Genomic DNA, 24,582 nt, shown 5'->3' on the forward strand with positions numbered 1-24,582 from the left:
CATTTTCCGCTTAGGGTAAGCAGAGATAAGCAATTTGATTGGTTGATGCTTTGGGACACGATAACTCTCTTCCTAATTGGGCTAGAATGTTCAAACTTGGTGTATGTGTTGATTAGGTCAATGCCTTGATGGAGTTCGAAGATGAGCATTTTCCGCTTAGGGTAAGCAGAGATAAGCAATTTGATTGGTTGATGCTTTGGGACACGATAACTTTTAATTGAGCTAGAATGTTCAAACTTGGTGTATGTGTTTATTAGGTCAATGCCTTGTTAGTAACAACAGTTGGCACTGGAAAGACACGCCGCGTGCGCAATAGTGCATCGATATGAAGGCATACAAATTGTTTACGGCTTTTTATATTACGATATTCAATTATTTCTGATTAAATTATTTTTTATATTTGCGCGAGTACTTAATCACTCACGTAAATTTGGTTTTACGCGAGCGTAGCATGCGCACGAGTAATTACTCGCGTCTCGTGGCAAGCCCTGAGCTAGAATGTTCAAACTTGGTGTAGGTGTTTATTAGGTCAATGCCTTGATGGAGTGTGAAGATAAGCATTTTCTGCTTAGGGTAAGCAAAGATAAGCAGTTTGATTGGTTGATGCTTTGGGACACGATAACTTTAGTTCTAATAAAGTGAGAGAGATGAAACTTGGTGTATAGTTTCATTACATCAATACCTTGACTAAGTTCGATAATGAGCATTTTCTGCTCAGGGTAAGCAGAGCGATAAGCAATTTGATTGGCTGAGACTTTGGAACACAATAACCCTCCTTCTAATTGAGCTAGAATGTTCAAACTTGGTGTAGGTGTTTATTAGGTCAATGCCTTGATGGAGTGTGAAGATGAGCATTTTCTGCTTAGGATAAGCAAAGATAAGCAATTTGATTGGTTGATGCTTTGGGACACGATAACTTTAGTTCCAATTAAGTGAGAGTGATGAAACTTGGTGTATAGTTTTATCACATCAATAACTTGACTAAGTTCGATAATGAGCATTTTCTGTTTAAGCTAAGGAGTGATAAGCATTTTGATTGGTCAAACTCTTCTTCTAATTGAGGTGGAATGTTTAAACTTGATGTAGATGTTCGTCTTGACTGAGTTCAACAACTCTTCTTCTAATTGAGGTAGAATGTTTAAACTTGATGTAGATGTTTGTCTTGACTGAGTTCAATGATTAACATATTGAGCTAAAGCTAAGCAGAGATAAGCAATTTCCTGCTTTGGGACAAGATAACTTTGATTCTATCTGATAGAGAGTGATGAAACTTAGTGTATAGTTGATAATCAGTTTGATTGCTCGATACTTTGGAAAAAAATAGATGTGCGATTAATTAATATGTGTCATCTATTTATTTGGGGATTTCGGCGGGGGACATCAGCCTCACTGTTGGCTTGTTTATAATTTTTTGGGGAGGAGCTCATGTTCCCACCATTGGTCCAGTTGATATGGAATGACCCAAATATAAATTAATTTACAAACTTTTAATTCAGTCGAGTTGCATCCCTGCATGAACAAAAGATTGTTAAAACAGTCAAATTTAGATAATATTTCCCACTAAGTAGATGATATTCATTTTTATTATACGCCCACATTTTCATGTGGACGTATATTGGTCATCGCCCCTGTCCGTCCATCCGTCACAATTTTTATTCGATTTGACGAAACTGGAAATATAGTTCTATCTCCCAAAGATCATGGTTCCTTTCGATATTGGCATGTATTGGACCATAACTTCATGGATTATGGCCCCTGTTTGTACGAAAAATCATGTTTTTAGTTTGTGGGCACTCTAGAGGTCACACATACACGCAAATAGTGTAAAAAAATATGGTATATCAAGGTTGTAGACCTTCTAGAGACCACAGTTTTTATCCAATTTGGATGAAACTCTAAATATATGTTTTTATCATAAAGATCTTGGTTCATTTTGATAATCACACATATCAGAACGTAATGTCCTGGATTGTGCCCTCCGATTGGTCGAAAAATCATATTTTCAGCTTGTGGATTCTCTAGAGGTCACAATTTATTTTCCGATTTTAAAAACCATTTAGATATATCACCATTCCACCATAATGAAGGTTGAATTGGAATTTCGGAAAAATCGAAATGAAAGAGCCTGACATAATGGCCGCTCTTTGTACGCAAATTGTGCATAAGTATGTAATACAAATGATATGGACCCTCTAGAGATCACAATTTTTATCCGATTTTGATAAAACTTAAAACATATCTTTATATTGCAAGAATCTTAGTCCCTTTTGATATCTGCGCATTTCAGACCATAACTTTCTGGATTATGGCCCTTGATTGTACAAAAAATCGTTTTTGTTTTTAGCTATGTGGGCGTATCCTGCCTGGCAGCCGCTGGTTTCCATAAGGTTGCTTTAGAGTAATTTGCATTTGTGTCTTATGTTGTAATTCAGACAATACTGATCTGCATATAATATTGTTTATATAAAATATATACTGACAGTTATTTACATGTAGCAAAAAAATAGCCTTTTCCAATCAACCAAAAAAAACACCACAATGACCACAACAGTAAATTTTTATACGCCCACATTGAAATGTGGTCGTATATTGTCGTCGCCCCCGTCCGTCCGTCCGGCGTCCACAATTGCTTGTGGACGCTCTAGAGGCTAAAGTTAATATCCGATTGACTTTACATTTGAAATGAAATGAAATGAAATGGAGTTTAACGTCCTACTGTTCTGCTCCTAACCTGGGCTAATGAAGATGGGCATACGCCATACAGTGTGCTATGAGGGAAATTTTGCCCGGACAGCGGCACTACGGCCTACTCTTATATCGAATTCCAACTGCCAAGGGATCTTTTACGTGCATGCCAATGTGTACACGGGACCTCGGTTTTTCGTACCATCCAAACGACTAGACAGCTTTCCTTGTCAGCCCCTCCGTCCATGCATCACTGACAAGGGAGAACCACGTCGGAAAATCTGGATGAACTTTCTAGGCCAATGCAGGGATCGAACACCTGAGCTCCTGGCTAGCGAGCTAGCGTCTTACCCACTTAGCCATGTGATCCCTCGACTTTACATTTACATACAGTGTTTAAGATCATGAGACGAAGAAGCCTATTGATTTTCAGCGATTTTCGATAATTACTGCCAGAGTTATGGCCCTTGATCACTTCAAAAAATCTTGTGGACGCTCTAGAGGCCAAAGTTAATATCCGATTGACTTTAAATTTATACACGGTGTTTAAGGTCATGAGACGAAGAAGTCTGTTCATTTTTAGTGATTTTCGATAATTACTGCCAGAGTTATGGCCCTTGATCACTTCAAAAAACCTTGTTGATGCTCTAAAGGCTAAAGTTAATATCTGATTGACTTTAAATTTATAAACAGTGTTTGAGGTCACGAGGCGAAGAATCCTATTGATTTTCAAAGATTTCTGATAATTACTGCCAAAGTTATGGCCCTTGATCACTTTAAAAAATATTGTGGACGCTCTAGAGGCCAAAGTTAATATCCGATTGACTTCAGATTGATACACAGAGTTTATGATCTTGAGAGGAACAAGTATATTGATTTTCAATGAATTTTTATGACTTGGAACAGCCAAATTCATGATATAGTATTAAAACTTTTGTATACAAAACGTTAGAATGGGGCAGAACTTTATAAAAACCAAACAAATTCTAATGGTTTTCTGAGTTGTTGCTCTTAATCAGATTTTAGTGTATTATAAATGTTTCATTAACGAAAAAAGTAAAAATATGCGACAACTCTTGTTGACTGCCCGGACGATTTAACTGCTGTGGGCGTATGTTTCGTTGCCTGGCAACCTATCTTGTATTATATCTATGGTCATGTCCGTCCAGACAATCCAACCTCGTGGGTTTTCTCCGGGTCCTCCGGTTTCCTCCCACTACTAAAGACCCCTACGCGCAAGCGAATTATGTAAATAAAATTAAACCATATGTTAGTCCCGAAATGACCTAGTTTGTGTCGAGTGGACGTTAAACCCTATTTCTCTCTCTCTCTCTCCGTCCAGACAACTGTTCAGATTTATTGTGGACCCTATAGAGACTTTAGTTCTCAACAGATTTATGTCAAATTTGGTGTGAAGCTTTTGGGTCATGAGAAGTTAAACCCTATAAATATTCAGTGTTCGTGACCTTCCCAGTCTCAGTTACTCCCCTTTCCCAAACCCTATAAATATTCAGTGTTCATGACCTTCCCAGTCTCAGTTACTCCCCTTTCCCAAAACCTTGTGAACACAATAGATACTAGAGTTTTTAACAGATTTGTTAAAATGTTAAAACTTGGGACATCGAGAGGATGAGCCCTATCGACTTTAACTGTTCTCTGTCCATCTCTTGGAAAATGTGGGTGTATCTAACGTATCTTGCATTGCAACTGCTTATTTCTCAGAATATAGAAACAGGTGACCATTTTCTTTAATCATCATTTTATCTGTTATATAGAGGTATATCCAAATATTATTAATAGATATATATAAATATACCAACATACTATCCCTTTAATACATGTACATCCATTATAAATACATTATACCACATCAACATGATCTTACATTAACCATACTCCGTAACATCATACATATTTGTAAACACCTCTGCATACTGCACATATGAATATACAAAAGAAACAAAGCTTTGAATGACATACACGTATATATCTGTGCTTGAAATTTCATAAAAAGCCACAAAATATAAAATTATTTGTTAATTTGTTGATTAACCCATCAAGGAGTTTCTGCCACCTACCCACTGTCGTCCAATCATTTCCTGACCAGTTCTCTTTAACTGGTCTTTCTAGAATCTTGATTTTGACTCATTTCTGGCAATGCTTATTCAGATTATAGACAAACATTTTTTAGAACTGCTTTTATTAAAGCAAAATTAGATTGTGTTTGAATTTCGCAAATCCAGTTTCCATTTAGTTATAGACAAACATCATTTAGCACTGCTTTTATTAAAGAAAAACTTAGATTGCGTCCATTTTTTGTTTCCGACAGATTTCTCAAATCAGACTCCAAACTGATTCAAATTGTCAAGCAACAAAGTGAGTGTGTGTAGCAATGATTTGTTCAGTAATAATGAGGTTTTACAAACTTCTTTAATTGATAATCTAAAACAAGGACAAAGACTAAAAGAGAGGGTGGTTAAAAGAAAGACATTAGACATGCTAGTAGATGTTATAAATACTATTAAATACCAAACCTATTTATGTACTGATTAAATAATGTACTATATAATGAAGGATCAAAGGACATCATAAGATAAACTTTATCTATCTTATTATAGTCATGAGATTGATTTAAACTTTGTTACAATTGAAATTTGATCAGTATTAATATAAGATATAGGTAATCTGTTGATAATAGAGTCTATATTGTACCATGTAGATTAGATTAACATAGTATCTGTACATCATGCATCATCATGTTCAGACCTTGATACATTCAACATAACTATCATTTTTTACCACATTATCAAAACAAGTTTGAGAACATTTACTTCGTCTGTGTGAACTCATAGTGTCATCAAATTATACATTAATTGCTTAGAAACTATTTACATATTAAGGCATAACGCATATTTGCATTTCGTATTTTTTTGATAAGTTTTTCAGTTAAAACTTTTTTTGTGATTTCTCATCAATTTTGTTCATTGAAATATACAAGCTGTACAAATTGAATGGCAGATGCTTGGACCGTCTCGTTAATCCGGTCTACACCAGATATACGGTTTGACATTTCTCTTATGCGCTGACGTTTAGCCTCGTTCATCAAGGAGACTCATTACAAAACGTGCTCACAGGCATAAGTGCATGCTGGCATGTACTGGTTTTAAAATTAGGAGTCCATAAGTAAGATAACATCACTATTGATTGGAATGAACCAATAATTTGTGTTTGTATTGCCGAAGACTCTGGTAGTAAGTACAAGTGAACCACACTACACACAAAACAAATCAGATAAGACAAACCTGTAGACAAGACAAACTACACAGACATTACAAGAAATAAAATCAATTCAAGTTGAAGAGCATATGTTTTATTATCTGCCAATGCTGTTTTATTAAAAAAAAATTAAATCCTGAAAATACTGGTATTGTTTTTTCTGTGGCGCAAAAATAAATAGGAGGTGTCCTGATATTACAGAGCACTCTTTAATAGGACCTTGCTCAAATAAGCATTTGTTTCACAAAGCTGTAATAAGCATCACTCTGCATTTTGGCCTAACCGTAAGTACACCATAATTGCAATTAATTATCTGTTGTAAAGTCAGATATTTTACCTGCATGCCTCAGAATAAATTCTTACAGGTTTATTTATACTAAAATTATACCATCATATCTATTACTCTCTATTTGAAAACTTTTTGTAATGGTAGTGGTGATTGTTACATCAGATATGGTAGACAGTAAAATATTAGTAGAGAGTTCATTAGTCATTGACACAATTAGTAGTTTCATATCCATTACATCTAAAAATAGATTAAACCTACACCAATGAATGAATGAATGAATGATTGTTTGGTATTATATAATTAGAATATATATATATATTAGAATGTCAGGGTTATTTAAGTACATGTATAATTAAGATATTCATAATTAGCTAAATATATTATAGCTTTGTAAGCAACATTTTCACTTAGGTGATTGGTTAGGTTTTTCCCCCTAAATTAATGTCCTTGTGTAGATGTAAATTATTATTAATGGTACTGTATATTCCTGTGAAGGCTGATATATTTATTATTGTGTTTAGTTACTATTATTTGGGGAATGTCCAAACTATCAGAACACAAATTTTATATGCCCACATTTCATGTGGATGTATATTGTGGTCTGTGGGAGACCTGCACAAAGTCGATGGTTTCCATTTATTTTCTACATAGTCCCTTTTGAGGTGTACACAGGAAGAAATTTTGTTCAGCCGCCCTAAAAAGTCATTCACAGCTGACATGATATCATCATTACTAGGAAAATGACTGAATTTGGGATTCTGGTTGAAAGTGATGAATCCAGGTCTCATATATGGTTACAAATCTAACCAAAAAGTTTATTAGGATCTGCTTCAAAACGGCGAGATTGTTAAGGCCGGGACATCAGGAATCTGCCACGTTTCTGATGCCCACAACACTGACAATATGTCGAGTGGTCAATCATCGAGTGGTCAATCATCTTTTACGTGCACGCCAATATGTACACGGGACCTCGGTTTTTCATCCCATCCGAATGACTAGACAGCTGTCCTTGTCAGGCCCTCCGTCCTGCATCACTGACAAGGGGAAACCATGCCGGAAAATCTGGATGAACTTTCTCGGCCAATGCAGGGATCGAACACCCAACCTCCAGGCTAGCGAGCCAGCGTCTTACCCACTTAGCCACGTGGTCCCCAGCCCTCGTGAGCTGTAGGGAAGCAATGGCTTAAATGTCTATGTGATCAATGGGACTTTTCATTGAAGAAAATCTTAAAAGTCATGAATATGATTATCCAGTATGTTGTTTTAAGGTTGCCATTTTCTGTTTTTCTGTATGTGTTTGAATTCTTCAAAATAATAATAATTTTGAATGGTTTTCTGTTCAACCAGTCCCATTCTTTTTGACTTTTTGTTTTGCCTCTTTTTGTTTATTGGGTTGTAATAAAAGCCTTTTAAGTAAAATATTCTGGACCGGACATCTTGTTTATTGTTCCTTATGCAGAGTCCATGATCATTTTGTGGCCTCTTGATAGGGTTCCAGGGACCAAGTTCTTCCATGTCTGAATGTAAATAGGGATGGGATAAAATATATCGAAATGATGTACAGGGTTTATTCCTAGGTGAATTGAGTTGAAAAATTCATTTTTTGCAAATTTTTTGTCTTAAAACTATTTTTTCAGTCGGGGATCAGCCATTTTCCAAAATGGTGGCCTTTTTCAAGTGAATTTCAATTTTTTTCACGATATTGTATTACAAACATTTCGAACGGGATCCTTGTTTCCATAAATCTTACTTATTTTTAATGTCATTATTGGTTTTTAATGTCAGGTCACTAATTGTGATTGGTCATACTTTTTTGCCGAAATTTGTTTTCGCTTGATTGCACCAAGACACATAAGTTTAACAGCTTCGCAAACTTTTTGCATGAGACGGTGATACCCAAAGCTAAAGCCTCTAAAATACCTTGGGTTCTCGGTTTCAAAATCAGTTGTACATGTGATGCCACATCTGAGCGAAGACCAACGCAACAATGCTATCGGTCGGTTACAAGTAGGTGAATCCAAGACAGATGTAGCCAGGCTTCTGAATGTTTCCAAAAGTACCATCTCTCACCCTTGGGATAGGTACCGAAGCATATTCAAAGTGTGTTAGGTCAGAATGTACAAAATACATATCTAGGAGAGCACTAGTTTTAGTAAAGTATCCATATCTCTAATAAATTAGTTTATCTTTTATCACATTCTTTATGGCCTATTTCAATTTGTGCATCGTAAAATCTTTGTATCTGTATGTACTATGTACCGTTTGATGTTTCAACTCTTCTCTTTTGGATTTTAGAAAGGGAAAATTTATCTTATAATCGTGTTTATCGACCCCAAAATCCTATAAAGGACATTTAAAAAGTATATTTATACTAATTTGGTGAATTTTCCGCCATTTTGTGAATGGCGTCAGATAGCCGCCATATTGGATCGATGAAATCGGAAAAATCAGTTAAATTCAAGTTTGTTGACCCCCCAAAACTATATAAAGGACATATTAGAAAATATATCCAATTTATTTATACTCGTTTGGTTAATTTTCCGCCAAATTTCCTCCATATTGGATTTTCGCCATATTGGATCACTGAAATTGGTAAAATATATTGTATCCACACTTGTCAGTCCTGCAAACCTATAAAGTACTCAGTACTCAGTATATGGAATCTCATTTTATATTCAATAGATGAAAAAATTGACGTTTTCCACCATTTTGTGATGGAAAATGGCCGCCATATTGGATTTTTAAAAATTAAAAACTTTATTGTATTTGAAATTTGATGTCATTTTGGCAAAAGCTGTATTTTTAGTCTTCAAAACAAATAATTGTTGTAATGAGTTATATTTATTGTTCGATTAATATTATGATATTTGATTTTAATGGGCATATAGATTGGATCAATACGATCATATATATCATCTTCCCTTGTCAAGAAATAACAAATTTTGTCAGGTTCACTTTTAACGATTTTTTGCGCATTTTAATTTCCCATTAGAAAATCTGCTAACTTTGCAGTAAATTAGTAACAAATTTTGTCAGGGTCATTTTTTTGACATGTAACACATGGTAACAAATATATAAATGGTATTAATATTGCTGGATTTGGTTGATTCTGCGACTATTTTATAACACGTGTGCAATGCTTATGTGGAAATCTGTTGAACGGTTTCATTGGTACCGGAAGTGACATAAGTTGAAGGGTAACGTGACACCGGAATTGACATAAGTTGAAGGGTAACATGGCACAGGTGAAACCCGTCATTACTGCGTCGCAGTTCTAGTTGTATTTGTGTTTGTCGTCCTGGAAAACCCTATAAAAGACACCCTAGAAGGCCTATTCGAAGTGTTTCTAATACAATATCGTAAAAAAAATCAAAATTCACCTAGAAATGGTCGGTATTTTGGAAAATGGCTGATCCCAGACCGAAAAAATAGTGCTAGGTCAAAAATTTGCAAAAAATGAATTTTTCAGCTCAATTCACCTAGGAAAAAACCCTGCATAATTCAGAAAAATATGTCGTGTCCCTAATGTAAACAAATGAAGGTCGCAGAAATCTGTATGCTTGTGTTCAAAAGGTATGAATTTAGTGGAAGCATGCAATGAATTTAACCTATATCAACTGAGATTTTACTTCACTGAAATCTTTTTATTTATTAGCAATGGGCGGGGGGTAAAGATGCCTTGTGACAGTTGGAATTCGATATAAAAGTAGGCCGTAGTGCTGCTGAATGGGCAAAATTTCCCTCATAGCACACTGTATAGCGTATGCCCATCTTCATTAACCCAGTTCGGAGCAGAACAGTAGTATGTTAAACTCCATTTGATTTCATTTCATTTATTAGCAATAGCATAACTTGTAAAAGTCATGATGGATGGATGGATGGATGTATGGATAGAAATCAGTTATTTTTAAATTATCTGAAATATTTAAAACCTGAGTCAACATGTACCATAAAAACTTTTTCAAGATAAAAAAAAAAGAGGTGTAGTTTGAAAATTCAGGGTTAGATTTGTTTGCAATCATGTTCAAAGCAAGTTTGTAAAATTATCAGACAAACCAGAGTCTAATATGATAAAACTGAAGTTGTGTTACGGGTATGTTGATGTTAAATTTGAACAATAGTATCGATAAGTCAACATAGAAGATATAATATGTATGATAATCTAGCAGTCCATAGGTAAAAGATGGGTTAGTTAGCGAACCTTTAGTCCATTGGTCATTATTGATAATGTTTATTTAGAACTTAATTTATATCTTTACAATAGGACTATGTGACAGGTCTTATCTTATGCAGTCTTGACTTGTGAAATTTTATAATCAGGACCAAAGTTTGAGGATGAAACCATTTTGTTTAAGAAAGGTGGTTCAGGTGGATATTGTAATGTCATACTGCGTAAATATAATCTTACTATCTTCAACTGTATACCTTTATTGACATAGGTAAATTCACCTGTTGCCCCATTAGTTATAATCTTATCTCTAACCACTGATAGTCAGCTCGATCACCCCTTTATAGAAAATAGGGTCCTTCCAATATCCCTCTCTCATCCTGACCCCGACTGGTGTCAAAGTACAGAGAAGAGGGACCATAAAGCCGAATGCACGTAAAATCATTGTCACAGTATCAGCCGATAACATCTAGTATAATTTACTATAAGTTAAATTGGAGTGTGATATTAGCAAGATCAAGTAAAGGGGGCGTCACTGATAGTATGTTAGCGACTAGGATCATGTTGAGGTCAGTACAGGTTGTATAAGTTTAACAATATGTATCCTATTGTTTAATTATTATGTTTAATATATATGTACTGCCAGTCTATAAACTAGATTAATATCACTTTATATAATATTCAGATTATATTTTTAATGTTTCTTGAAGTATTTACTAAGTGAAAAGCTAACCAAATTTTGACAGAATTAGTATACTGAAAAGCCCCAAAAAACTCTATTAAACTTAATGTTGTAAGTTGGATCAGCAAATTTAAACATGAATTATTGCATGAAGTTTACAATATCTCAAGATAACTTTGAAGTTTATACAATCTTTAACATGGTTAACCCATTTATATCTATGTGGCTTGAAATTTAATCTGTTGGGACAGTATTAATTCGTAAGATAAAATTGTTGTAGAGGAAAGATAAAACATAGTCATGCACAAATATACTGTCCTTGTTTTACTATGGCATATATTTGTATTAAAATTTATATGACTGGCAGTGATATATACCTGTATAAACCTGACTACTCATATCAGAGTTGTCAAGCAGTCTAATCAAACACTCTTAGCAAGGTTAGAAAATTATTTTTCTATGATTAACTGGCTTTTATCAATTCGCAAATAATTTAACGCTAAATAGCATCATCTGTAATAAGTTTAAATTTATTTTCTAAGCTATAATTAAATTTATTTTGCAATGAATTTGTTCACTTTTAAAATCAGAGAATAATATGTAACAATGCTTTTTTTATAATATTGAAATCAATTTTTCAAGTAATTATTTTTTTCTTTCCCAGAACATTCTGAGACAGTGAATGATAAAAGAAAGAGGTGTTTCTGTTAAAAGCATATGTCAGTAAGTTGGAAGATTTGGCCTGGACATTATATAATAATACTTTGTCAGATCTAACTCTTCCAGCTCATTGACATCAGCAAAACTGGCTATGTAAAGTGGTTAGAGATACTTTTATAGTATTGAGGAATTACAATTTTCTGCTAGAATTGATGTAGTTTTTTAAAGAGTTTGAAAAGTTTTCATAAGAAGTTAAGACATTGAATGTTGTTTCTCTAAATTTAGAATTATTTAATGGAGGTGAATGGTGTTACTCTTTGGTACTGGAAATGGCATAAGTATTATGCATTTTATTATATTAGTTGCATTTAACATTTTATTTCTGTTAGAATCTAGTACATAAATCATTTTAAATCATGTTAGGACATTTTGTCAGGGCAAGCTAAGATTTCAAATAAATACAAGTAGGCATATGTTTAATTTATAATTATTATGGTCGTTGATATGTTACACTTCTTTAGTTGGTGGTATATTTTATATCATGTGGGTGTGTTTGTCATTTTTTACTGCTTGTTTTTTGGTATATAGTATCATGCCAGCTTTAATTTTGTTGATCTGTAGTATCCACCAGTAGTCCATTTACTTGTACACTGTATAAAACACACTGGTTGGAAAGGTGTGGTTGTCAATGATTTCTGAAATTCAGTTTACAGCCATTCACAAATTATCAGTAGTATTTGTTTCAACATTGCAGATTTGAGTGGGTTTATGATATATGAAGTATGAAATGAAGTGAAGCAAGAGTTCTGGGTTTATGCTAGGTGGATTTTTATACGCCCACATGGAAATGTGGACATATATTGCCGTTGCCCACATCCATTGGTCCATCCATCCGTCATCCATAATTTCTTGTGAACGCTCTATCGCCAAAAGTTATCATCCGTTTGTTTTAAAATTGACATTTGTTGTTTACATTAGTGAGATGAAGAAGCCTATTTAATTTCAATAATTTCCATTAATTTCTTCTAGAGTTATGTTTCTTGTTTTACTTTGTTGCACCTTTTGAATGCCCTAACATCAAAAGTTATCAGCCGATCTGTATGAAATTTATATGCGTCATTTAAATCGTATTGAATGTCAGCAATTTCCGTTAATAACATCTAGAGTAATGGCCCTTGTTTTACTTTGTGAACCTTGTGAACGTTCAAATGACAAAAGTTATTATTATCATCTGTATGAAATTTATATGCATTATTCAAATTAGTACCGTGAAAAAGCCTGTCAAATTTCAACAATTTCTTTAAATTATTTCCAGAGTTAAGGCCCTTGTTTCAGTTTGTAGAACCTTGTGAACCCTCAAATGACAAAAAATATTATCTGATCTGTATGAAATTGTTTTGTAAATGTCCCCAATTACCTACAAAAGAATAAATATGCAACAACTCTTATCGACTGCTCAAATGATTTAGCTGCTGTGGGCGTATGTTACTTTGCCTGGCAACCTATCTTTGGAAAAGATTTTCCTATTATTATTGGGTTACTTTATTTATTGGAAGTATATCGTGACCCAGGTTGTAATGTGTGATATTACAGTTTGTTCTACTGTGTACATCTACAGTTAGCCATATATATGCAAGCGATAAGATGCATCTGATCATGTATAAAAGACAGTTGACAAAATTAATATTATATATATCATAATTTCAAATAAAAGGCTCTGATGAATAAATTTGTGAGTAACCTAGTAAGTACCATCTGACTAGTACACAAGATACGTGAGTTTTATCAGTAAAAATGTTCAGGTTTCTCAGAACCCCAAACAGTCCGTATCTACCTTCTGCACTATCTTTCAACGCATTATCATTCCTAACACAAACTTTTAGACAACATTATCTATATCTCAGAAATAATTTTTGTTTGAGCACGGTAGTTTATCGAGGCGTAAGTGTTTAAGAAACACTTCAAAATGTCACGGGAACACTACTCTTCTAAGTCTTGTCTCACGGGTTTCATCCGTTTTGAAAAATTAATCTCTTCATTTTTTTTTTTAGTCAGATTGTGCGGAAATTTGATATATTTTATATAAAAGATAGGATGTTTCTTTTTATGTCATTTGAAAAATAAAAAACAGAAAAAGTATTGATTTTTTAATAGTGTATGAGAATTAAAGTAAAGGTACATACAACCAAGACTTTCTAGATCTTTTCAAATTGGTATAGAGAAAAAACCTCAAATATGTACAACTTTGACTATGCGAACTTCTGAAATTATTCAATTAATTGCTATTGACCCTATTTTGAATTTAGTCAGTGATAAACCTATGTACCTAGAAGTCTAAATCTACTGAATATCAGTGACAGAGATTAAACTTGTTCAGTTACAAACAAGGTCCACTATTGGTAAGTGGAGATTCTCACTTTACACTAAATGTGGGTGTATCGTCGCTTAAACCTACTTAAAGCTCTGAGCTGTCCGAGGGTATCAGAAAATCCCTCACTGTCAGTATGTGATGGCAGGTTTGGACATGATCTTAAATGTTTCTTAAGAGAAAAGAAGTTGAAAGGTCATTAAGATTCGCTTAGAAAAGACATTCAGATCTCTTATTGTATAGAAAACCTTGGTTGTCTTATGTTTTTAAGATATTTGAAGTATTTTTTAAGAAATTAGAATATCAATAGAGTAAGGTGGTTCTAGTTGTATATCATAAGTGGGTAAATAAAGGTTAACCTTCATATCAATATTCATAACTAATCCTCTAAACCATACATATATGTGTAGTCATGAAACTCAAGGCTAGTTTTTATATGAGACCTTAACAGTAGAAGGTTACTGTGTTTTTTAATGCAAGGAAGTTATGAATTTTTAACTTAGAAATTGATAATTGATTGATAAATCACAACGTCCAATCAACTTCCTTGGTTAATTACACCTTTATGTTAATATCCACTGCATTTTGTAATATTTTAAACATGAATTATAAACAAATTTATTTTCACAGCTTCTGCCAATGGTCAGTAAATTTTTATAATAATGGATCAGAAATTGTTTTTCTTCAAAAATTTGAGCAAATCTTTTACAGATTATAAGGGGTCTTGCAAATGTTCTTTCATTCATAACAGGTTCCATGCAATCTAAGTAGAATCCGTTTATCAGATGTTATGTAAGTGCCTGATTTTAAATATTGACTTAAATTATAAAAGGTACTGCCTGGATTCAATAGAATGTTCTTAGAAAATTTTATCTAAAAGCAGGTAATAAAATGTGTTGGTATGGAGACCTTTAATGGTGATGCCTGTATACTTTAAACATTCTTACAGCATATGACGTAATACTAATATTTGGTTTTAAGAGCATTAGTGTCACAACTTATAATACATTATGCATGTAAGCCCTTAGTTTTGTGTGATATTGGTCGTATGATTATAATAGACTTAGTCAGTTTAGGGTCAGTTGACTGGTGTCATACAGTAGTATACCTGGTGTCTGCTGATAACTGTCTAGTCACAGCCATGGAGATTGAATTTCACTTGGTTGGACTTCTGTATAAATTAATCTTTTTAATGGATTTTTTAATCAAATGTAGTTAAAGCTAAGATTTGGAGTCAGTTTTAAATTGATGTTTTGGTAAGATTTTGACATATTGGTTTTTGTTGGAGCTTAGTTTTAAAAGTTAGGGATTTTTATGCAGTATTATCAAAATAAGTGTTTTATATAGTACATCTGTTGAAATAGACTGCTGAGTGATTAGACTAGTTCTGTCCAGTTTATAACTTATTCAACCAATAATATGGAGTTAAAACTTTTCAATAGAGTTACTTGTGAGTTTATCAGGTTGGAGCCAAATGCGATTAAAAAAATATCAACCCTCTGTGATACATTCTCTTTAAATAGACATACCAGAATTTTCTAGTTGATAGAATATATGGGTAACTATAGTTTGCATGGTGATATAGTGATATAAGTATAATATATGTATAAGTACACATGGCTAGTGTTTGCTCATCTATTTCTTCAGTAAAACAACCCAATTATTCAACCAATATACAGGTCAAATGTCTTAAAGCAGATCTAAGGAAGTCATGTGGAAATTGGTCACTTCTGGTATGTTAAATACCAGTTTCTGAAAGGATTGTTTCGATAATGTATGAGTAAATTAAATTGTTTCATTAAAGTGTTTTTTTATTATGATCATAATGTGTACCGTTTTGCAATAATTACCTACTTCATTATGCACATGTCTAAAAAAGTAATTAAGCGAAGTAGAAAGTTTCAGTAGCATCTGAAGTCTGAAGTCTTTAAGGATAATATTAATAAAATATTATTAAGCCTTTTTTTTTTTGGTTCTTTTGAGTATAGATAGTTAATTCTATAGTAGATCTTAGGATATATTTATCAGATAAGTTTATTTACTAGCTTTCATGTTGAAGGGTCAAATATCGACAAAACCTAGCAACAGGTCGCAGTTTGTTTCACTTTTTATTTTACTTATTATAAAAGAATTTATAGTAGGTTGTAAGAATATAGCATGTTACAAGTTATTAATGAACAAGAAAAAGAAGGTGTGGAAGCGTGGCTTGAGTCATGTTATAATCTTGTAAATTATTTGAATAAACTTCAGGTAGGCCTGATAACTTTCACAGTAATTAAAAAATCCTGCTAAGCAATTGTAGATGTTGACAACTACAGCATACCCGAATCCATTCACTTGATATATATTTCTTTAACACTTATTGTTTGTATTTGGTGTCCATGTTTTGTTACGCTGGTACATATCCATATTTGTCAAGTTGTTTGTATTTTTGGGTGCATGTAATGTAACATGGTGATTGTTTTTGATCAACAAACAAGGAAATTAAGCTGATTAAAGATTTTCCTTAAACCATGAATCACATGTTATTAATGTTATCTCCAATTTTTCGTAATGGTTAAAAAGGTGTTGGTCATATTTGAAAGATTGTAACTAATAGAAAAAAATCAATATTCAAAGTGAATGTGCATTCCTGATAACAATCATCATATTTATGCTTTAGGAACATGTAATATAATTTGATTGCAACACTTAAGGCTGAAACAGAGGTTTATATTAAGGATGGTTTTATTTAAAATTGTAAAACAAGTATTTTTGGAATACAATGTTCATTTCATCCAGAAACTAAGATTTGATAAGGTTTGCTTAGTCATTTATTATTAGCTTTGTATCAGGATTAATTGGTTAATTGTACTAGTGTTTAAAAGGAAACAGTTTTAAGAATAATTGAAAGAAGAAGAATAAATGAAGAACTTTAGTGTAGGTGTTCAATGTAGTGGAGAGAGTTTTATCTCATCTCTGTTCAGATAAAGGATGAGATTCAACTCCTCCAACTGCAAGTCTCACCTGTTAACATCAATTAATTAACTAATAAGTAAAATAAATCTAATAATCACCTGTAAACCAGAACACAGAAATAAGGTAGGTGTCTTACAATAATAATTGTATGCAGTACTGCTAGGCTTTTATTTCTGCAAATTAAAGTTACCTTCTATAGAAGTAATAGGTGTTGTGGATGAGACATGTTATGTTTACACTCTCTTGAACATTAGATGTCACTTCCCTTTTGGGGTGTTCACATAATTAACAAACTTCCACCTAGTAGTTTCAGTCAATGATACACAAGTCTAATGGTACTATTTAGCTGTAAATAATGCTAGTTATAATGGTTGAGGCAGGGCATGCTTTCTGGGCTGGTTCTTTATACAGTTTATGAAAAGAATAAAGCAAATGGAGCTAGATATGTTGCATTAACTTTTGATGGCCAGGAAATTGTGTCCGGAGTCTTCAGAATAAATTTGTACAAATGATCTTCCATTAATGCAATTACTAGGCTTACTGTTTAGGGGATTAAACATATTTATTTTATTATATTGTATGTTGCAACCTTTCTTTATAAATGCATATATTTCTGCTATATAAAGAATTTAAAGAAGTATGGTGTTTAAGACATTGGCAGTGAACCAAAGAAAAAGCTGGATGTGTTTGAGATAAACTGGTACAGAGAAACTACGAATATAATCACAATAAGAGTCTTTTTGATGTACTATATGTAACTTCATTTATATTTTAATAAAGTATTATTATAATTAATAAAGGATGTTTGTGTTTACTTGAGTTGAAAGAGTGAGATGAATTTCATTCAAGACTACATGTAAACTTTTAGAAATACATGTAGGACAGATTCTATATGAATTTAGGATTGCGATATCACTTTCGTCGACTATAATGATGATAATAACAGTATTTCTAATATGCAGTCATTAGGGAATGCTCTAGGTGCCAGAAAATGTTCTCTTTTTGGATTGTTGATGATAACTAAATTTTCAATTTACATTTAGAAATAGACACAGAATCACATTGTTTGGCAGATTCTAGAAGTATATTCCACACTACTAATGCACTGAATTGAAAGATAACCCCAAATAATGCTGGAAAATTTATAAGCACAGAAATAAAATGGGGCTAACATCCTACTGATCTGCACCGATTTGGCTAATGAAGACTGACATATCCCATACAGTGTGCTATGAGGAAAATTTTGCCCAAACAGTGGCACTAAGGCCTACTTTTATTTCAAATACCAACTGTCAAGGGTCCTTTTACGTGCATACCAATGTGTACACTGGGCCTCATTTTTTGTCCCCATCCAAACTACTATGCAAAAAGATAGATTTCAGGAGATCTAGTGGTTGAACCAAGAAATAACAACCATGACATTTATTTTTCAACAGTAAAGAATGTTGTTATATATTCCATTCTATGACAGTAATTATGCCAATTCATTTTTCACTTTAATTTATTGTTCCCCTTTAAACAGATCTGAGCAAGCACTATAAACAAGCAAAACATCTTCCTTTTGCAGAAGAAGTATAAATGTCTAAATTTGTCCCTTCAAGAGTGTCCTGCTCTATCCCCAAGATGCTGAGTAACATTGTTTGATCAAATCTGAGTAAGCATCATCTAAGCATTGCTCTTATGTCTCAAATGACTTCAGCATGTAGGGAGTCCTTAAGGCTAATAACTATGTAATTGTAGGGCTTTCCCAGGTGATCAAAACTTTTATCAGTAGACAGTTGTGAGTCACAAAGTCTGTCTACTGATAAAGTTCTGTTCTTTTGACCTATTTGCACATTCAGCTCATAATACAGTAATATTAATGTGGATTTTGATCCATAATGTATCTAGAACAATGCATCAATAACATCAGTAAATCATGCTATTATTACATCAGAAACATTAATTCAGGGTCTATTCACATCCATGATAGACTTCTGAACCAGCACCTTGATAAACTCCAAAATAATGCTGCTAGGCTTGTAATCTCATATAAAAAATAAAAAAATTGCAAGCCATGCCTTATGGAATATGAAGCAGTTCATCAAACCAAATGCATCAATATTATGGTAGTTACACATTGTCTTCAATGTTAAATCCATACCATTTCTTGGCCTGTAGCATTTTTATGTGGACGTATATTGTCGTCGGACCAAAAATGTCGGACAAAATGGCCGCCCTTCATACGAAAATATTGTAGATCTATGGTATATCAAGGTTGTGGACCCTCTAGAGGACACAACTTTGATCTTGTTTTGATGAAACTTGAAATACATCTTTATAACCCAAAGATCTTGGTTCCTTTCGATATTCGCGCATATCAGATTGCAACTTCCTGAATTATGGCCGTTGATTGTACGAAAAATCATGTTTTTAGCTTGTGGTCCCTCTAGAGGTCACAATTTTGATCTGATTTAAAAAAACGTTTTTGAGTACATCCCTGTTACACCCTAATGATGGTTGAGTTCGAATTTCATGAAACTGACACCAAAATTTCTTGGACAAAATGGCCGCACCTTGTACGTGTAAAAGTATGTAATACCAAGGTTGTGGACTCTCTAGAAGTCACAATTGTTATCCGATTTTGACGAAACTTAAAATATATCTTTTGGTCTCCAATGTCTCAGTCCCAAATATTTGCGCATTTCAGACTATAACTTCCTGGATTATGGCCCCTGATTGTACGAAAAATCGCTGCTTTTTTTTTTAGCTTGTTCTCTATCCATCTCTTGCAAAATGTGGGCATATCTTGCCTGGCAACCGCTGGATTTTTAAAATAATGATGATCTTAGTCTTTATAATCATGAAGAGCTCAAAATGGTGATAAAGAATCTGTAGACTGATGTACCTGTAATTTTTGTACGTGATTTCATCATTCCTCCTCAAAGTCATGAATATATGTGAAAACATGGCAGAGTATGTTAACTCATACACTTTTTTTAAAATCTAGACACAAAAAGTCAACATAAATTGCCCTTCAAAAGGGGGGAAAAGGGAAAGAAAAAAAGATGATCTACATTCATCTGTCATGAAATCATGGGAAATAAGTACCAATCTTAGATGTGTTGAAAGGGTCATACTAGGTAGAAATGGCAGGAATGAAAGTATACTTACATTTGCTTAAGCTAGGTAACCAGTTTAACACTGTGTATTATGCCACAGAACAGGAATTAAAAAAGAGAAATAATCAAATGCACAGCTGGATTTCAAACAATTCAGATCTACCAGTAATCAGACTACTGAATAATTTAATAAAATATAAATAGTTTCTTCAAATGTTCTTGAGATTGGAATTCTGAAACAGAAAGGTTGCTCAGTACCAACATATGGTATATTTAAGAGATGATGACATAATAACATAAATGTAGGAGATAAGTATTCTCTGTTTTCAAATAAGAGTGGATTCATTAACATTTAACCTATCCACATAGTAGTATTGTTTTTACAATGGAAATTGATATCTCACTTTTCTGGAATTAATTAAATACGCTGCAACCCCAGTTTATCTTTCTTTAGTATGGGACCATTTAGAATAGCCTGTATCAAAAATACAAAGTCTGAACTTCCAACTCAAAAAGATCTGGTTTTGAAAATCGTGAATTATTTCTCATTCAAAATGAACTATCAAGATTCTTTATAGACTCGGGGCTGGGGTAATGGTAATGGAATGTAATCATTACATTTTTTAAGTAATGGTCATGTAATGAGTAATGGAAGATTTCAAAAGTAATGAGTAATGGAAATGTAATTAATTACATTCCAAAAATCATGTAATGGTCAATTACATTTCAATTACATTTTATGGCATATATAAATATTTCCAATATGACAAGCCTCAAATTTTATAGCACCAAAGAAGTAATTAAGTGTATCTGACACAAATCCAATTCATTATAATTCTAAAAAAAAAGATTTAAATCAGTTTTAGAAAATTATAAGAAAAATAAGAAGGCATTAAACATTTTCTTTTATTACTTTTTATGTAGGAACCTTTATTAGACATGTAACCTAAGAAGTGGATTTCTGATAAGATGTATATTATAATCAAAGATTAATACTAATTTGCAGCCAATCACTCAGTCAATCAATCAATCAATCAGTCAGTTAGATTAAAAGACAATAAATAGTCTTACTGCACTTTAATTTTAATCTCAAGGTAACAAGTGACAAACCAAACAATGACCTTCAAGTATCTCATCATTTTATGGTTACTTAAAACTAATATATATTTTGTTTTAGACTTAGAGTCATGCTGAATAATTTACCAGTTATTATACAATATATTATAGAAAAACTATTTGGACTGATTCAATTTTTTTAAAAATTACTTAAAGTTGCAATTTCATATTTTTAAGTTATATTTTTAAAATGTATTAAAATAAAGCCTTAAAATAAAGCCTTCAAACGTTTGAAGATAGCTTTTCCATTGGGGGAATAGGAAAACAAGGGAGGTAATTGTGTTATTATTTCCGGTGTCAAGTGTGGGAAATAATGCCTATGATCGTATAATAGTGAGTTGACAACCTATTGAGCAAAAGACATAGAAATAATTATGTTTTAACTTTCTTAGAAAATATGAAATTCTCGCTTTAAAAGAAAATACAGTTAATTAACTATAGTTTTGATTCATTTTTCAAGTCATACAGTGAAAATGTCAGTTTTTATCACCACTGCCCGTCACTATAAAATTTTCCTTGATGTTAAGTGAATCAAGGGATTATTTTTAGTTTGATTTTGTAGGTACTTCATGGCAGAAAAATAAGGTTGTCTTTTTAATTTCTATTGAAAATGTTTTTTTATTTATATAGTCATAAAGTAATGGGTAATGGTAATTTAATTACTTTCAATGTAATGGGTAATGGTAATTAATTACATTGCTAAAAATGAGAAAGTAATTGTAATGATTACATTTAAAAAGTAATGGTAATGTAATTAATTACATTGGCAATGTAATGGCCCCAGCCCTGACTCATATAATTATATAAAGTGTAATACCCATTTTTAAACACACGCTATTGTAAAGTAAAATACACATTCTTATACCCTCCACTGTAAAGTATAATACACTTCACTATAAAGTATAATACCCATTCTTATATACACTCAAATATAAAACATTTTGGGGTCCAACTAATCACCAACATGAGTGTTTTTGTCAATGTCACCCAAAGTACTGCCGAAAGTGACCGACAACAAACAATATGTTATAGATATCTATATTCTACAAATCAATTCAAAATTTGAATGATTTCATAACAGTATGAACAAATTATCAATAACTGAAATTTGAAAATAGGTCCCAAAATTGAAAATTTTAATTCTTTTGAAAAATGTTAGGACTGTAATGTTCAGGAATTGCTAAATAACAAATGCAAAAATATTATCTTAGGGGAATGTAGAAAAGGAAAAAGAAATTTGTTTGATACTCCTTTGATTTTTTGCACAAGGTAGGTTCACCTTTAATTCAAGGTTTCCTAAAATTCTTAGGAAATAACTATCTGGTATATTCATCTCAAGTTTTGGAATGTTTGTGACTTTTTGTTTCAAAGAAACAAAATATTTAAAAATAAAAGAGTTGTATTACAGTCATATACTTGTACTATATAAGGGATGGGGAGAGACTCTTGTAAACCTTTCTTTAAGTCTTGTGTAACTATCTGAATCTCTTTAAGTCCTCAAATTCAATGCTGAATTATTGCCTGAATAACCATATCTATAAGCTTAATGAGGTTGCATAAAACACCAGTCATTTCATTTTACAAGGTTATAGACCTAAACGATCTGACAGTTATCAAGTTGTTCACACAATTAAATCTCTTTAATGAGATAGGTAATACCATAATGCCAATCTAGCCATACTTTTGGAAATGCTCAATATTTTGATTTGAAATTTTCAAACAAGATAAATAGGCTTAATGGTCACAATTTGTCAATTTTTGTTGCATATTTAAACACAATTTCTTTTTACTGTGTTCTGTGAAATCTGTAAACATTAATATTTTTATCAGAATGCACATTCTGACACACACTCTACCTTAAATCAGAATACACATTCTGATACAAACTATTATAAAACAGAAATACACACTCTGATACACACCCTACTTTAAAGCAAAATACCCAGTCTGAGATACACACTACCAGTATATAAATCAGAATTACACACTTTGATACACACCTTACTTTAAAGGGACAATAACACTCTTGCTGGCTTGACAGCTCCAGAAAATAAATAATAGCCTTATTCTAAGTATTAGATGTTTAAGTGTCCTACCTGTTTTGTAAATTATCCATTACATCCTATTTTACTTGTCCAGAGGGTTCGAAAATATTTATAAATACAAGCCACATTTGAAAAGGTTTATTTTAGGCTTTTCAAATCATTTAATTGAATTTTTCCAATTTTTTAAATTAGGTCTGTTAAGATGAAATTTGTATCATCAATTAATTGGAATATTGTAAAATAGTACAATTTGTTGACCAGAATAAAAATTGGGACATATTATTCAGTTACAACAAGAGTGGTATTGAGCCTTTAATGAAGAATACATATTCTGATAAATACTTGCTTTAAAGAAGAACACCCATTCTTATAAACACTCTACTTTAAAGCAGAAAACACACTCTTTAAAGAAGAAAATACATTCTTTATCAAATATAGAGCACCCAAATATAGAAAAAAGACGTCACATAATTGTGGAAGTGGACTTTAGTGGATGAGTGTTAATATGATTATTTTACACGCTAGCTATTAACTGTGGGTGGCTTTATTTATATGTATGTGTAATAACTGTAGAAATAATAACTAATGTTGTTTATATTTCAGTTTTTTCCTGTAGATTATGAATGTATATCAAGCCTGGTTACATATGATCATCTAGTTTATCTGTGTCACAATAAAATAGCCTTTACAGTACCTGATATTGATGATCTAGACAGATCAGCAGCAACGTAAATATTAATTCTTTCTATATTTCTTTATAAATTTGCACAAAATAACTAACAGTAAAGTATTATAAAGGATTATGGTAGATATCAATTTAATCATTTATTACCGGTATTTAAATTAAAAATTGCAAGAATTTATGGTGGCATTCAAAATAATTAATAGAATTTATAGGAATCTCTTGCAAACTACAATATTGCAAAATTTGAATTTCTAATAGGAATATGAGTCCAAAAAAGAAGATAAATTTCATCAATCTATACTGCCCTTTATTTAAACGGTACACTTCACTTTTTCTATTTCATTTCTTCGAACCTCTTTTTCTTAGCATAATTTGTTGACAAAACAGGTTTGCAATACTACATTTCTTCCAAGTTGAGCTTTCTGCCATTTTGCAATCTACAGTAGGCTGATCGCCAATTACAAGGTTATGTATTCTTGGATGTTGTCATGATATTATATCACACCCGCAGCCATCTTAACATGTTCGCAAAATCTAATTGATGGCCCT

The 24,582-nt window shown here is 32.5% G+C and overlaps 1 protein-coding gene across 1 annotated transcript in view; it reads left to right on the plus strand.

Moving 5' to 3' along the window:
- LOC126817487 (KICSTOR complex protein SZT2) overlaps positions 1-24,582 on the plus strand; it is a 119,426-nt gene that overhangs the window by 22,872 nt on the left and 71,972 nt on the right. The window contains exon 20 of the mRNA XM_050544501.2: positions 23,952-24,076. Within this exon, the coding sequence (XP_050400458.2) occupies positions 23,952-24,076 (125 nt within the window). The remainder of the gene's footprint in view (positions 1-23,951; positions 24,077-24,582) is intronic.

The sequence above is a fragment of the Patella vulgata genome, chromosome 4 (assembly GCF_932274485.2).
Source record: "Patella vulgata chromosome 4, xgPatVulg1.2, whole genome shotgun sequence".
In the NCBI taxonomy this organism is placed as follows: domain Eukaryota; kingdom Metazoa; phylum Mollusca; class Gastropoda; family Patellidae; genus Patella; species Patella vulgata.